Source organism: Antedon bifida, chromosome 7, assembly GCF_963402885.1.
Source record: "Antedon bifida chromosome 7, ecAntBifi1.1, whole genome shotgun sequence".
In the NCBI taxonomy this organism is placed as follows: Eukaryota; Metazoa; Echinodermata; class Crinoidea; order Comatulida; family Antedonidae; genus Antedon; species Antedon bifida.
In genome coordinates this window covers 13182560-13198767 of record NC_136232.1, presented here as the reverse complement: position 1 = coordinate 13198767, position 16208 = coordinate 13182560, and the positions used below count along the sequence as shown (strand labels likewise).

At 39.3% G+C, this 16208-nt stretch overlaps 1 protein-coding gene across 1 annotated transcript; it reads right to left on the bottom strand.

Moving 5' to 3' along the window:
- Positions 1-2111: 2111 nt before the first annotated feature.
- Positions 2112-3103, bottom strand: LOC144848927 (uncharacterized). Its single transcript, XM_078705878.1, has 2 exons — positions 2991-3103; positions 2112-2544 (listed from the first exon to the last, which is right to left on the bottom strand). Exons 1-2 carry the CDS (start codon positions 3101-3103, stop codon positions 2112-2114), a joined length of 546 nt encoding a protein of 181 aa, XP_078562004.1.
- Positions 3104-16208: the final 13105 nt, after the last annotated feature.

Sequence of the window (16208 nt, the reverse complement as noted above, 5' to 3'; positions counted from 1 at the left end):
TTCTGTGTTTCCAGGTTTGTTGTTAATTTTGGCTAGTATTTAATTTCTTAATTTGCAGTTCATGAGGAGTTCACATGGACTTCCAAGATTGGTACATGTGGGGGTAGATCGTCAGTGTAGGAATGTGAGGTGTGGATCTTAGCTGTTTGGACTTGTCTTTCTATGAAATCATTTACTTTTGGTCTCCTTGGTGATGTTGTGACATGATCGAATGACCATTCACATGTGAATTGATGGTATGCTTGACTATCAGAATGTGGTCTGTTATCATTTACTACCTTCTCTGGGATTCTAAACTCTGCAAAAACTTGCTTAGTGATGTTCACAATTACATTGCTCAGTGACATGGCTGGGAGTTTCTTAATAATAGGGAATTTGCTATAGAAATCTGTGATAAGAAGATATTTCTGGTTGTTTAGCTCAACAGATCTGTAGCAATTGTGCCTTTGAGGTATCTCATGAGGTAGAAATTGTTCTGGTGTCTGAGCATGTTCACAGGTACTAGCTTGTCAATGTCGGTGTTAATGTTGTTCCAAAAAACAGACTCTTTTGCAAGTAGCTTTGTTTGTTCTGGTCCTAGATGTGCTGTGTGCAGTTGCTTTAGTATCTCTTTTTGCATGTGCACTAGTATGATGATTCTTTAATACTTCTAAACTATGGCTATCTACTAGGCCTTCTTGTTCTCTGCTACCTGTATCTCTGGGTAGATGCATCATGCCGATGATTCTGATGTTTATTGTAATACATCAAAAAACATTTTCTTGCAATTCTGTTGGGATTAGGCACTATATTTTTATATTTTGATGAAAAAATAGATATTCATTATGGCATCTTCCATATGAGTGCGACATAATTTGTCCTCTCAATTTTTTGGCAAAGCACTGACTTGCAAGGTGGTAGGCATGTTGGATCCGATGTCTTAATCGTCTTAAGCGGATTCTCTCCATGCTGTGGTGCATATATTTTATCGAATATTTCTACTCTTGCCTTGTTTACTTTCTTCAATGTTGGTCTACTGTACATAGCACATACAAATTCTTCTAGAATATCTGAAGTGCTATCTCTAACATTTTTGGACAATCCAATTGATTAATGCCTCAGTAAATCGTGTTGATTCAACCATTATAGAGACGTAGCTTTCCTTTCCGCATAAATACAGCAGTGTAGTTGAATCCAGTAAATGCGTGATACGCAGGTAAAGCAGAACAAAAACGTTGGTCCTATGCTTGTTGCTATTTTGCTAACGTTAATGATTCTTCCCATTAAGATGGATACTTTTAGTGTTGAAGCAAAATACAAGTGTCACTTGCTCGAATAACACAAGTTGAAGGTCTTGAAATTTGCTGAGATACATATCTGGCATGAAACATGATGCGGGTATCTGCCTCTAAATGATCACAGGCAAGCTCCTGTACCAAATTTCGATGCAATTTCCCATCAAAAACTTGATATCTGAATCCCTTTCTTTCCTTCATTTTTATCTTTATTTGCCTGATTTATATATTGTCTTCTGCATGTGTTATGATATTTTACTTCTTTTGAGTGGAATCCAATGTTTCCTATTTTGGCTTGCATAACAGAGTCACCTAATATAACAGCAGGTTCTTTGATATTCTGCTCTGCCACATCCAATTCACAGCTGGTAAGTCGGGTTTCTTTTCTCTTTTCTGTCTCTCTTTCATTGTCACAAAATATACATACATTTCCAAAAACACCTGTTGGTTTGGAAGAATGATGGGATACATCTTTACGATGGGTTTTTCATGCCTTGTATTATCTGTCGAACTAGGTGTTTTACATTATAATTTTAGTAAAGCGGTAAATGATTTATAGCACTTAATATGGTAGCCATCTCATGATTATTCTTTAAATCCTTCTGCTGGATCAATCACCACTATCTTTGTGATCGGTCTTCTGAACTCACCACCACTAGTCTTTAACTTAACATTTCTGATCTTTCCATCGGTACCTGGATAAACATGAATTCCCAAAGTCCACTTCCCTCTAATAGAACTAGGATCTGATAACATAACTGTGTCATCAACACGTACGTTTCGCCTCTCGACGTTCCACTTCCTACGAGGAACCAGCAATGGAAAAACGTCCGTATTCTAGGCCTTCCAAAACGAATCTACTATTCGTTGAACAAATTCTGCTCGGTGTCTCGGGTTATTGGTCGGCTTAAATGGACCTTGTGGAACTGCACTGAAAGCACGTCCTAATAGCAAATCATTGGGGCACAGATAGCTTCCATCATCTGGATCGTTGGGAATTCGTCCAATCGGTCTTTTGTTAACCAGATTTCCCACCTCAAGTAAACATGTATATAATTCAAACGGGGTCAATATCTGTGAACCTATCGCTCTCTTTAATGCATTCTTTACACTTCTAACAAGTGCTTCTGCACAACCATTTTGGTGGGGCGCTGACGGTGTTGTGAATCGCCATTCAAATCTGCTATCTGAACAGTAATCTTGAAGGATGGAAACAACCCAACCTCTTATCATCTCTTTCAACTCACGTTCAGCTTTTTGTTCTGCTTTTCTGAATATTACACACCGGAACTTTTTTTTTGGCAATTCTGTGTAAACCCAGTATCCAATAATTTCTCCTTACTTTGGCTGTAGTAGTGGCTACTCCACTGTGTGCATTCTCGTGTTCTTGACGAGTAATCAACTTGCAAATGTAATGTTGATGTGGTGATGTTTTCTCTCGTATGATATCCGACTTTCACTTACTCTACCTCCAACCCGAATGATTCCATCTTCTTTAAACGGGCTAAGTGACTGGAATTAACCTTTCTTCATACGATCATGCAACGGTCTTTGAGCAATTCGAATCCAATACAATTCAGCTGATTCTAATTCCTTTAGGTTTACTGATCCACTCTGGACTACCTTCATTTTAACTCTTAACTTCAATATTGTGGATGAATCTTTTCACATAAGCTGTTATTCTGATTAATCTTGGCCAACTTGACACTCTCTCACACTCGATGATCTCCATTCGCAGTTCTACAACGGAGTAACATGTTCCCCTTGATTATGACTGGGGCAGCTAGACACATGGGGTCGTAAACACCATTTACTTCCGACAACACCATCCTTTTGGTTCGTGAATTTGGATGTGGTTCTGCTATCCGGAACGTAAATGTGTCATCTTGTAGGTTCCAACACACTCCCAGTGTTCGCTGGATTGATTCCAGTTTGACGTTATTTCATTTTCAACCAAAGAAGCTGCTGGAGCTAACTCCTCTGGCTTGAAAGCAGCCATGACATCAGGATTGGTAGACGTAAACTGGTGCAGTCAAATATTTGAGGTTGACAGGAGATCTCTTGTTCGTTTCAAGATATCAAAGCCTCCTCCACAGTTGGTAGAGATTTGAGCAGATCATCCATGTAAAAGTGTTCATCCATCAGTTGCTTGACATCCATACCAAAAACAGCAGCTCCCTCCATTTCTGTCTTCCTTAAACCGCTGTTGGCTACTGCTGGAGATGGTTTATTTCCAAATATATCGACCGACATGCAGTATGTTACAATTTCTGCATCAGACTGATTGTCTTTGAACCACAGAAAACGTAGATATTTCCTGTGATCTTCTCGCACTTTAAATACGCAACATCTGTTCAATGTCACCCGTCATTGCTACTGGTTCTTCGCGGAATCGAATGAGTACTCCAAGTAACTGGTTCATTAGATCAGGGCCAGACAAAAGAGTGTCGTTTAGCAAAACACCGATGAACGTAGCACTGGAGTCAAAAACCAACAACCAGCTTTCAGCAACTTATTCTCTACCCTACACGTAAGCCTTTTATCCAATATTTTGCCTATAAAATCGAAGTAATGAACTTTCTTTTTAGGATCTTTATTCAATAAGGTGACGAGCGTCTTCATCCTTTGTGTTGCTTGACACTTGTTGTTAGGTAGTTTTTTCCGACCTGTTTTGAATGGAAAGGGCGCAACCCAATTGCCAGCGGCATCTTTAACCATCTCGTGACTCATAAGATTTGAAAACTCTAAATCTTTAGTTGAAGGGCCTAATTTTTCATCATCTGCAGTCTGTGTAAAAATGTCTGCACCAAATTGCTTTTCGTGATTTAGAATCTGGCAGATTTCTACCGTATTTTCGCAGGGTTGAAAGTTGGCTGAATTACGTCCATTGGTTAGTTGTGTGTAGTAGGTACTGATGGCCTGTTTCTGGTTTGTTAGATCTCGTCGAAGGTGTGCACCATTTAAACACACTTCTCCTATCACAACCCAGCCAAGATCTAAGCGATGTGCCCAGGGTTCTTGATTTTCTCCGTTGATGACTTCCCTAACTTTGTGAAATTGGGGAGCATCTTTTCCAATCAGAATCAAAACATCCGCGTCTTTCTTTAAAGGTGGTATAAGATTTGATATTTGCTCCAGATGTTTGAATGCTTCGGCAGCCTCTGGGGTAGGAATTTCCGACATGTCTTTTAATGAGAATCAATGTTTAGTATATTCATCAGCTTTAATTTGAGCCTAATTTTAAAGAAATTGATGTACGTTAACACGTCCTGTGCCATAAAATCAAAATATTGGTAAAATGTGGGTCAAAAAGTAGGTAATTGACCTCTGACCCCAAGGCCCAGCACCCGAAACACTTAAGAATCGGATTTTCAGATGTACCAAAGTATGTATGACACACAAAATTCATATTAAGACCAATGGTAAAATATTAAAATCCACGAATACTTTAAATGATGGAAGGTGACCTTCTTTTCCGTCTTTTTTTTATTTTCATTTCCAAAAACACAACGCGCCACCAGACAAAAACAAACAAAAAATGGTTCTCAACAAGAGACCAAAAAAAAACCAAAAACAAAATCTTTTCCGTCTTATACGCAGAGCCTTGGACACTCGCTAGCATAGTGGCCTAGCTGCTTACATCTGGGGCAGGGTATCTTAGACTTATCACGCTTGACAGCAGGTGTTCTTCGTTGGTACGAGTTCTGCTCCAGCTTTGTGAGTCTTCTTGTTTCGCTCTAATGTTCTCAGTAAGATCAGTAAGATCAGTCTGGACCTTTATGGCAAGTGACAAGTTCTCCAGTGTTTTCAGTATCCTGTCGTCGGTGTCATTACTGCAGACAGCAACATTTCTTCCTGCTTTCTGGTGAAGACCTTCTTCCATATCTAAGGCCCAAATCCCGAAGTTTAAAGAAACTTGCACCAGGGTCTTCTTTCAACATTTTACTAAGTTCCTGCCGCAGCACACTATCTTTTAGTCCTTCACAATATTGTTCCCTGATGGTGTGTTCTGGATCTGGGGCACCGGCGACGGACAAGTTTTTCCGAAAGGCCAAGCAGATCGAAGGCAAAGACGGACACTGTCTGACCCTTTTTCTGAATTCTGTTATATATCTGCCGCATGAGAGTACTTCAAGTCATCCGCTCTCCAAAGGTCTCTTGCAAGGTGTCTAGTATATCCTCCGGACCATTTGCTACGTTCGGTCGTATCTTCCTCCTAGCTGCGCCTTCCAGGTGTGCGAGAATAAAGTCTGCAGCACTTCGTCCTTGCAGTCCTCTTACCCGTAGTGCAGCCTGTACATCTTCACTAAATGTTTCCACTGAACTACCTTCAGATCCAGAGAAGGGGCGTAGTTTTCGTTCAGCACGTAGACGGTATTTCCATTCCCGTTAAAAAACGCAGGTTTATACATTAGTAACATGGTTCTTAAAACCCCCAACGTTCAGGCGGCCTACTTTTTCTGGATGATCTACTAGCATTTACTGTTTTGTCTACTACATTTACACTTTCCTTGGGCTTAAGGCACCTTGGCATAGCATTATCGTTATCATGATCTGATGGCCCTTTAAGTACACCTGTATTATCAATTAATGTTCTATCTGATTCTTATCAGCGTTTAGTAGGTAGTCCCCGCGTTTCCAAAGCTAATGTAATTGTCTTCCAGATGATGCCATTATGCCGCTCCGTTTGTCCGTTACACTGGGGGTTATAACTAGTTCCTTTCTAAAGCCTGTTTTCCTGTCGACGTCAGTCGACGCTATCGTTGACAATAATCGGCGATCTTCCACGTAAACATTGAAATGTTAACGATTTACAGGAAAGGTACTTTTTTAACTAACGACGGCGATACAAAACGTCGGCGATTTACAGGAAAAGGTGTAATAATCGACGGTAATCGACGCTACAATTCGCAATCGTTGACAATCGCAGGAGTTGAATCCAGTTCAACTCTAGCGATATCGCAACGCTAAAACGTAAGAACCGACCAATCATCTTGGCGATACAGCACATGACGTCACGTAATTGATGTAAAATTCTGCTGACTACATTTATTTTTGTTGCATCGCGGTCAAAGCTAGGCCTAGCCTTGCCAAAGTGACTATAAAATTATGTTCCGGAAAGTAGGCGTGGGGATATTAGGTAGGTCTAAGTATTCTGCCTAGTCCAAAATGCTATTTGGGCTAGGATAGGCCTACTGAAAACGAAGAACCATCAGTATAGAGATATTAGTATGCCTAGGCCCACGTCTCCTACACTGTGAGCCTACTAGTAGAGGCAGCGGAATCCTCTATTCTTTTTTTCGCGTTACGACGACGTCGAGAGAGAAGTTAACGTTCAACGCTAGAAATCAAATGTTCGCGCTATCGTTATCATTTCAACTTGATCGTTTTCAAACGATCGTCGTTGAACGATTAACGATGATAGCGTCGAATAACGTCGACAGGCTTTAGGAATGCTGCTCCTCTGTCTGAGTGAATATAAGCCGGTGTTCCGAATAAAGAGAACAACTGACAGAGACAAACAATAACCGTTGATGATTTCATATCCCAGAAAGGAAATATAAATGGGAATCCATCCCGAAAACTGTTAAGAAGTAAACATTCTTATCTGCGCTAGGCAACGGTCCTTTAAAATCTATATTAAGACGCTCAAAGGGCTGGGTGACTTTAGCGTGTTATTAGGTTTATAAAATGGTGGCTTTAACTTTGCACAGACTTGGCAATCTTTCTTACCTCCTCTACTGTTCTTCGTTTTAACAAAATGCCACATCCTAGTTATTCCTGGATGGCACAACATATTGTGGAGCTCGACAAGGCGGTCAGTTACTTTACTCGCTGAGCAGAACGCTCTAGTCATTGTGTCTGGGAGAATATTTTCTGTACCTGGGCGGTACACTATATCAAATCCGAAACATGAAAGTTCGATCCTGCGCCTCATTTTCAATCTTGCCTTTATGTTGAATGTCAAATATATAGCTATATACACACCCTTCAAAATCCCCAAAGTATTAAAATAAGAAGTGCACTCTGAAACATTCTCATAATTTCTAGGCGATACAAAGTTTGTCAGTATGCTGAGTTTATCGAGCTCACCTTCATCGGGCGCTGTGGGTACCACCGCCACAAGGTTCTAGAATGTTCTGATCCAGTGTGTCAACTCTTTTGCTGCGGTGGCTGAATTTGGCTCACATTCTAGCCTCTCTGGTCTGAGAATTCTCTCCATCGGAATTTGTATAATTATCGTTAAACAAGTAGTTGATTAAATTGTAGTGTGATTAGCAATAAAGAGAATAGTCTTCATCTACCTGTGTAAGGTTTTAATCTACTAAATGTGAACAACATAGCATAAACAACAACTGTCGTGATACGAATGATCAAAGATGGCGCAAATGTATGTCGCGCCGAACATGTCACCACACCTTGTTTAAATCTACGATAGTTTCAGCCAATTCAAGTCCGTCATGCAATGAATGTTCTGGGTGTGGTTCTAATAAGATCATCGTCATCAATCCTCCCTTCCAGGTAGCTTCTTAGTGGTAGCTTATTGCTTTCGAGAAAGCTACCAAGATCTCTCTTGAAGTATAACTTTTTTGAACTGCATCCTCTATTTGAATGGGAAGAATATTGTTAGCTTCCCTGTCTGGCCCGGCGGCGATTTTTTTTCGTACATAAGTTGGGGACGACCCCTTATGTGAAAGATAGCCGAACTACTTCCTAAATATAACTAAACATAACTCTCTAAATAATCTCTCTCACTATAAAGTAAAAAGAAGTTGCTCATCGGATTCGAACGCCATACATCGACATGTAAAGTCCATCGTCTGCCTTATGGGAAAGCACCCGAACCCTTATTCTCTGGCGTTGATTTCTCACCTCTGCAGACGTCACCTCCGCCGGTGTCACAAATCCACCGATTATTAGTTTCATGTCCGTCAAAAGTGCTAATCCTTTATCCTCCATTGCGTAATAAATAAGTCAATACACATAATTGTTCAGTAAACATGCCCACACGTTTACATGGCAGTGATTTAGATTATGAAACATAAAAATGATGCATCACCAAATCGTTGTGGCCACATGAATGGACCGAGATAATCACCAATCATTTCTCTATTTGTTGGTCCATGCATAGTTTTCATTTTTTCTTTTCGCACGTTGTCACATCGTTGAACATGGTTAGGTACCTGCGTCTGTGGGTCCAAAAAATTCAACGTGTGGCCGAAGCCTTGCTTCTGTTTCTACTGACGCTGCCCATATCAGTGAGCCTGGTCTAATCCAGTCGTGTATAATTGGCATCAACGTCGCGTCGTCTCGGCGCTCAGCTGTATCAATAACCCATGCTTAATATCAGGTTGGTAGGCACCAGCAATTTATTGTGGAATTGTGATGTTAAATAATGACAGGAGCCATGTTTGTGTTCGACTGTTTTTATTATCCCTATAGAGGGCGACAACATCATATGTTAGTGTTAACATACGTTACATGCTCCCTTTAATATTATTACAATACTGAGTATGGTGCTTTTAGCAGTAATACAAATAGTGATTTTTCTTATGATTTAACATGTTGTACTGTACATGGATTTCTTACAATAAAGTATATCTGAAACGTGAATAATGTGTACATATAATTATTTCTATTAACCTTAAAACAATAACTCATAATTAACACTAAATAACTCTTTAACACTTTACTTTACTTGATCTTTGTGTTTGCTTGTATATCATTATATGATTGATTTATACTTTGTCGACTTTCATATTGACCTTAGTTGCTCCCTTAGACATTCTGCCACTACGTGTAGTTACATTTGGTTTAATTTGAATTGATTCATATGTAGCCTGATGGGTTGGGTTGTGGACAATAGGATTATTATGATCATTTTGTGGTATTTCATCCTGATCAGACATATCATGTTCAGGCAAATTAGCATCAGAATCATGTTTTGTCTGTTGCGGAGGATGGTTTTCCTTGGTATCATACATGTGTCTACGGTTCCTCTTAAATACCTTTCCATAATCATTCTGTACTAATACACTTCGAGGCTGATTTAATTTAGTCTTCACAATACCATATTCCCATTCCCCTTTTGCATTTCTGAATCTGACAGGTTTGCCTATGGTTGGCTGTTTGATTAAACTTCTTGCCTTTTGGTCATAATATGATTTTTGTTTTTGTTGTCTGTCTTGTAGTTTATTTTTCATTGGGGGTGCAATGTGTGGTTTTAAAAGTGCCTCTGTCGTTGGCAACTTGGATCTTTAGAGTCTACTGTTTAGTAATTCACTCGGTGAATATCCATCTGTACCATCAATGGGGGTGTTTCTAAATTCTAGGAGTGAATTGTATGGGTCATTACCCGTCTTTATCGCTTTCTTTAAGAGCTTTTTAACAGATTTGACTGAATTTTCTACTTGTCCATTAGATTGGGGAAATCATGGACTTGTTGTTATGTGTTGGAATCCCCAGTCGGTTGCGAATTTGTGATATACATCGCTGTCATAGCAAGGACCGTTATCGCTGATGACTATTAGTGGGGTTCCTGATCTACTAAATACAGATGTGGTAGCGTTTACTACTGTTTGTGCGGTTTTATCCGCGATCTCTATTACTTCAGGAAACTTTGAGTAATAGTCTGTTATAATAATATAATCTTTCGGTCCGAGTTCGAATAAATCTGTACCGACTTTTGCCCAGGGGCGGTCTGGTATTTCGTGTGGTTGCATCGGTTCTGCTGCGCGTTTACAGCGAAATTACATGCAAGTTGAACATTTTGAGATTATGTCCTCTATTTGAGCATTTATGCCGGGCCAGAACATAATTGTTTTCGCTCGTTGATTTGGTTTCCACGAAACAATTAGTTATTACATGACACAATTTCGTCTTTGAAATTAAAGTATGGCCTAGCTTCTAATGGAATTGCTGCTTTTTCTGGCCATTCGTACTAATGCGAGTGTCGGGTCTCTTTTGGATGCTCTGCGTAGTTCTACCAATTTTTCGTCCGTTATTGGTAGTTGGTTTATAATACTTGATACTATGTATTCATCGTTCTCGATTTGTGGGGGGTCATCCCTAAGGGTAGCACGGCTTAGCGTGTCTGGGATAAGGTTTTCCTTACCAGGTACCCACACAACTTCAAGGTCATATCTAAGAAGTGCTAATCGCATTCTCTGTAGTCTGGGGCTTAATTTATGGAGTGGTTTTTGAAATATTCCCACTAGGCAGTAGTGTATCCAGTGGGGGGAGGGGGGGGGCGCCCCCCCCCCCTGATTTGGTGTCCGTCGGCACATCATCGCGTCTGTCGGCAAACAAAGGTGCCGGAAAAAAAAAGTTAGGCAAATAAGAATAAACTATTCTGACAATAATTGAACTGTAAACATAATTCTTTTGAGTGTTTGTTTATTTACATATCATATCATTCTCTTCATATCAACTATTTTTTATTTTCATTACATCTAACCAAACACGTAAAAAATGTGGTCAAAATATCTTATCATCGAGCACGTACGGCCGTACGCGCTAGATTGTTTACTCAAAAGTCTTTGAACTTACCCTATTCAACCTTGTTTTTGCAGTTTGAGCCTCTCATGACCTGGGATGTGTATGTCTTCTTACGCTAAGATTATATAGTTCCACATGCCATGTGCTTTTTTCTCTAAGATATATTTATTATAAGTGCCAAAAACCCGATATGAGGCCTTTATTATTCAAATTTGTTAAAGAAAAAGCACACATACCATTAAAAATATCCATGTATTTCATTTTTGGAACAGAATATTCCGTGAGGCTCAACTACAAACCCACCATTTTGTGATATAATGTCATCGTAAGCCAATCAAAGCTGAGCTTTCTCGTGATTGGCATTGCTCACGGCTGAATGATTTTGGATTCTGGCTGATTTGATTGGTGGATGCGAATCACCCGCAGCGGAATGTTTTCTCTCGCGCGTGTAACATGAAGTCATACGGTCTCTCTGATCGTTACTACACAAAGTTAGAGCAATGAATTGTCCGAATTCCGTTAAAGTAAACAACTTTATATATTTTATAAGCATTTAATAACATGTTTTATTGATATTTCCAATGGTGATATATAAAATAAATTACTGAAAAACGTAATTATATGTAATTATTTTAACCAAAAATGGCGTAGTTAATAGAATTGTCGACTGAGGCCGCAAATTGTTTTACTTCTTTCGTGGCCGGCTAAAAACAATCATTTTCGGCGATGTTTTAGACCCTATATTTCGAAAACTACAAGTCAGATTTTCGTAATTCTTTCTTTATTGTAATATTAATACAATATACTAACAGATAATGTTTAATTTAGTGTTAATTTTGCATCGTTATCTCATATAAGACAATATGACTATGCAATCCTAGAACATATATTGATCAGGTGTATGTACAGGTAATGACACTAATTTTGTCGGCAAATTGGCAATTCCCGGCCCCCCAACTTCAAAATCCTGGATACGCCACTGCCACTAGGGGCTTGTGGTCGGTTTCCACGATTGTTTTTGCTCCATAAATATAATCATGAAATCGTGCATATCCAAACTGGCGTAATTAGTTTCAGCCTGGTTTAATCTACGGGATGCATAGGCTACCGGTTGCCCTACTTGACTAATCATAGCACCAAAACCTTGGTTGCTTGCGTCTGTTGCCACTCTTACTGGCTGGCTAGCATCATAGTATTTAAATGTCGGCGCTGTTGTGGAGATATTTATGACTTGGGATTTCCATGACCAATCAAAAACTCCTTTTGCAAGAAGTGCGCGGAGTGAGGCTGTCACGTTGGATAAATTAGGGACGAACTTGGCAAGGTATACCATAATTCCCAAAAAGGTTTCCAATTCGTTTTTTGTTTTGGGTCTGGGCATTTCTGTTAGGGCTCGGATTTAGGCCTTGGGCTGTAAGTAGGTGTCCTGAATATTCAACGTGATCTACACTTACTTCAGATTTAGGGCGATTTAGTTTCAGACCAGATGCACTAACTTTGTCAAAAAATATTTGCAACCTTTCATCGTGTTGCGCATCGTTATCTCCGACTATTAGCATGTCGTCAACGATTATGCCAATGCCTGGTATATTACCAAACTCCTCTTCCATAGCACGTTGCCAAATTTCACCTGCGGAGTTTATACCAAACGGCATGCGTTTAAACCTATATCTACCCCAAGAGGTGTTAAATGTGGTTAGCTTAGCATTAACTGCCAGTAGCTAGATGTCGCGTCAAATTTCGAAAAAACTTTAGCATTTGGCATTTTTGCGATTACCGATTCAACGTATTCATTGGGTAGTGCTGACGGCGTATAGCCTTATTTAGTTCGCGAGGGTCTAAGCAAATTCGTACTTTCCCATTTTTCTTTAGGACTGTGGTAATTTGACTTACCCATTCAGTCGCGTCTGTTACTGTCTGAATTACACCTATGCTGGTCATGCGATCTAATTCGTCTTTAATCCTGTCCCGAATTTTGTGGGGGATTTGGCGGGGTGGTAACTGTACTGGACATACATTTGGGTCAATTACTATGCGTTTTATCGCTTCTGACCTTATCTTGATATCAGTTTAATCTAGCTAAGTCAATTTTTCACAGTATATTCCTTATGGCCAGGAATCGATGTGGTTATGTTTTCACGGTGCGCAATAAAAAATTACGCGGTCTACGCACGATTTAACGAAATCACGTTTGTAATCATATCTTCACAACCATGAATCACAATTAAATAAAATTTGGTACTCATAAATTTCAGGGCATAAATCATCATATGGCAATACAATTACGTGCGTAGCGCATTTAACGCATGCGTACGCGCGCTTAAAATTTTCAAAATTTATTTTCGATGAAATAAGAGTACGTTTCAGGCAATTTTAAGCGTTTACAAAATTGCCATGAGTGCGCGCGCGTTAAATGTTATTGTGCACTCTTTTTGCCCGATTTCTGTTTTCTTGACTTACTTTTGAACTCGAAATTACGTTATACGAGCACGTCAAAAGTGACAGGCTACGCACGTGTAAATTAAAAAAATATAAATGTTTTTAAACATTTCAACATTTTTAAACATGTTCAGTAATTTCGGTCAGTTGGTAGGTTGGTCGGTCGGTCGGTCTGTCTGTCGGTCTGTCTGTCGGTCCGGTATCACTATGCATTGTAGCACGCGACTTAATGGCTGTTGGCCTTGTTCTAACTCTATGGACCTTTTACTAGGTTTGTGTTTATCATTTATGTTAATCTCATTAACTCTTCTCAATAAACCCATTATTTCACATGTTTCTCTCCCAAGTGTAGGCGAAACTTTCTCATTCAGTATTTGAAATGTCACCTGATCACTAACTATTTTACCAGCTTGGGTTGTTTTACATTCTAGTTTTAATGTAATCTTAGTTGGCTTAATTAGTTTACGAATGTTCTCATGCATTAAGTCAACTACATAATTTGGAAGGATATTTGTTTGAGCACCACTGTCCAGTTTAAATGTGACTGGAAAGTCATTAATTAAGCATTCTTGAGTCCAATCAGTGTCACTAATTTTGTTGATCTCGTGTACCATCTCTACCGATTCTAATTCAAAGAATTCAAACGCTTCTCCTTCATCATCAGGGTGTGTAATTTCTTTGATTGAGCGTGTTGCTCCTCTGCCTTTTCTGCCTATGTATCGTTTATCTTTACCTGTTCCTTGACCGGTCTGTGTTCTCATAGTGGGTTGACTGCTTCTGCACTTCACAGCAAAGCGATTTGGTTTGTTGCATTTTTACAAGTTTTCCCGAATGCCGGGCAGTTTCTAGGTGTGTGTGTTCTCCCACACTGACGGCAATCAGTCACTGTTTTCTGCTGTTGCTTTAAAATTTCAATTGTTTTTTCTGTGGACTGGTTTGTAGCACCCAATGTCTTTGTATGTGTTTCACTCAGTTCAGCAGCTTGGAAATACGTGGTCGCCTTTTCAAGTGTTAGTTTAGTATTTTTCAGAAGTCCTTTTCTGACTGTGTTATCTCTAATGCCAATGACTATTTGGTCTTTGATGAGGCTGTTGTTAAGCTCACCAAATTCACATCGTCGTGCTTTTGTCTTTAGATCTGTCAGGAAGTCATTGAATTGTTATTTTTCTGTCAACCATTAAAAAACGTAACATACAGTATGGCAGATATAAGTTCTTCACTAGAAAACACTGGCTCTAACCTGTTTTTATCTGCTTCATCTGTGAACGTGAATGAATTATATGTGGCTAGACTGTCTTCTCCCACACAGTTCATGAGTATTGCGACCTTCACGTTGTCCGGCTTATCATTCAGGCCTGCGGCTGTCAGATAAATGTTAAAAAATGTTAAAATTTTCCGGGGTGGGGGGCGACTGATTTGGTGTCCGTCGGCACATCACCGCGGTCCGTCGGCAAACAAAGGTGCCGGGAAAAAAATAAAGTTAGGCAAATAAGAATGAACTATTATTCTGACAATATTATTGAACTGTAAACATAATTTTTTTTAGTGTTCGTTTATTTACATATCATTCCCTTCAGATCAAATTGTTTTACTTCTTTGGTGGCTAAAAACGATCATTTTCGGCGATGTTTTAGACCCTATATTTCGAAAACTACAAGTCAGATTTTCGTAATTCTTTCTTTATTGTAATAAAGAAAGAATTAAATACTAACAGATAATGTTTAATTTGGTTTTAATTTTGCATCGTTATCCCTATAAGATATGACTATGCAATCCTAGAACATATATTGATCAGGTGTATGGAAAGGTAATGACACTAGTTTTGTCGGCAAATTGGAAATTCCCGGCCCCCCCGACTTCAAAGTCCTGGGTACGCCACTGCATTGTACTGGCGAAAATCCCATACCTCCGGCACCAATCAATAAGAGCTTCTCTGTTTTGTCTAGTCTGAGTGATATTAGTAATAAAGTTATTGACTCAAATTCAACTCGCTCCAGCAGATGTTGGGGTAGTGCTTGAGCCATGTTGAATGATTATTAAATTTATTATTTATGTTTCTTATTTTTTGCACCATACTGGTCACCGATTATCATCAAGTGATTTAATTGGTTAGTTTCCAAAATATTTGATTTCTGCGTTCTCAAGCAAATGTGCCGCTATGCGGATAAAGTGCTTTTATGAAATACCGCACTAGTTGTGTACGGATATGCCGCATTTGTATAGTTGCTGATATTACGCGCAAAACAGAAAATGCATGGTGATTGGTTCAAATCTTTTTGCACAATATTTGTCACCGCTAATGGCCAAGTGATTTCTGCTGCATACTTCAACAACAAATACAGTGAGGTTCATTATCTATGTAGTTGATCTCGCATCAACTGTTTAGGGGATCGATGAGGGCGCCACAATTACCCGACGCAGACAGTAGATAATACCACGACAAACCATATACTGTTATGGTAACTTTATTCAAAGACTGGCTCTCTCTGTAAGTCTGGTGACTAAACATAAGAAAGGTCTAATTAACATCAGATAACTAGTGTCGTACATCATAAAACACAATAATCATAAAACGTAAGGTATAAGAACAAGCATTATGCCGTCAGTACAGGAATGTAGTCAAAGCGCATACATTATCTCTATGGTCAACTTGAATCATAAACAGTTATAGATTAACATTTCAAACAAGCAAATGACTGCGATGCCAGTCCGAGCTACTGTATAAACTTACGAAAACTATGGCGCAACTATCCAATTCTACAACTGATCAGTAATCATCAATCAGCTTTCACGACGCAGTACATCTCAAATGTACCAACACAAATATACATCAATCAAGTATAAAATGAGTGGTCGAAAATGCACGTCAAATCCTGTTCACATTCAGGATACCACTGACGCGCGCTAAACATACCATGTGACAACACACGAACAATGTCGCCCTCTATAATGATTTGCAAAACTCTTACACACCCCCCTGTAAAATTCAATGCAATT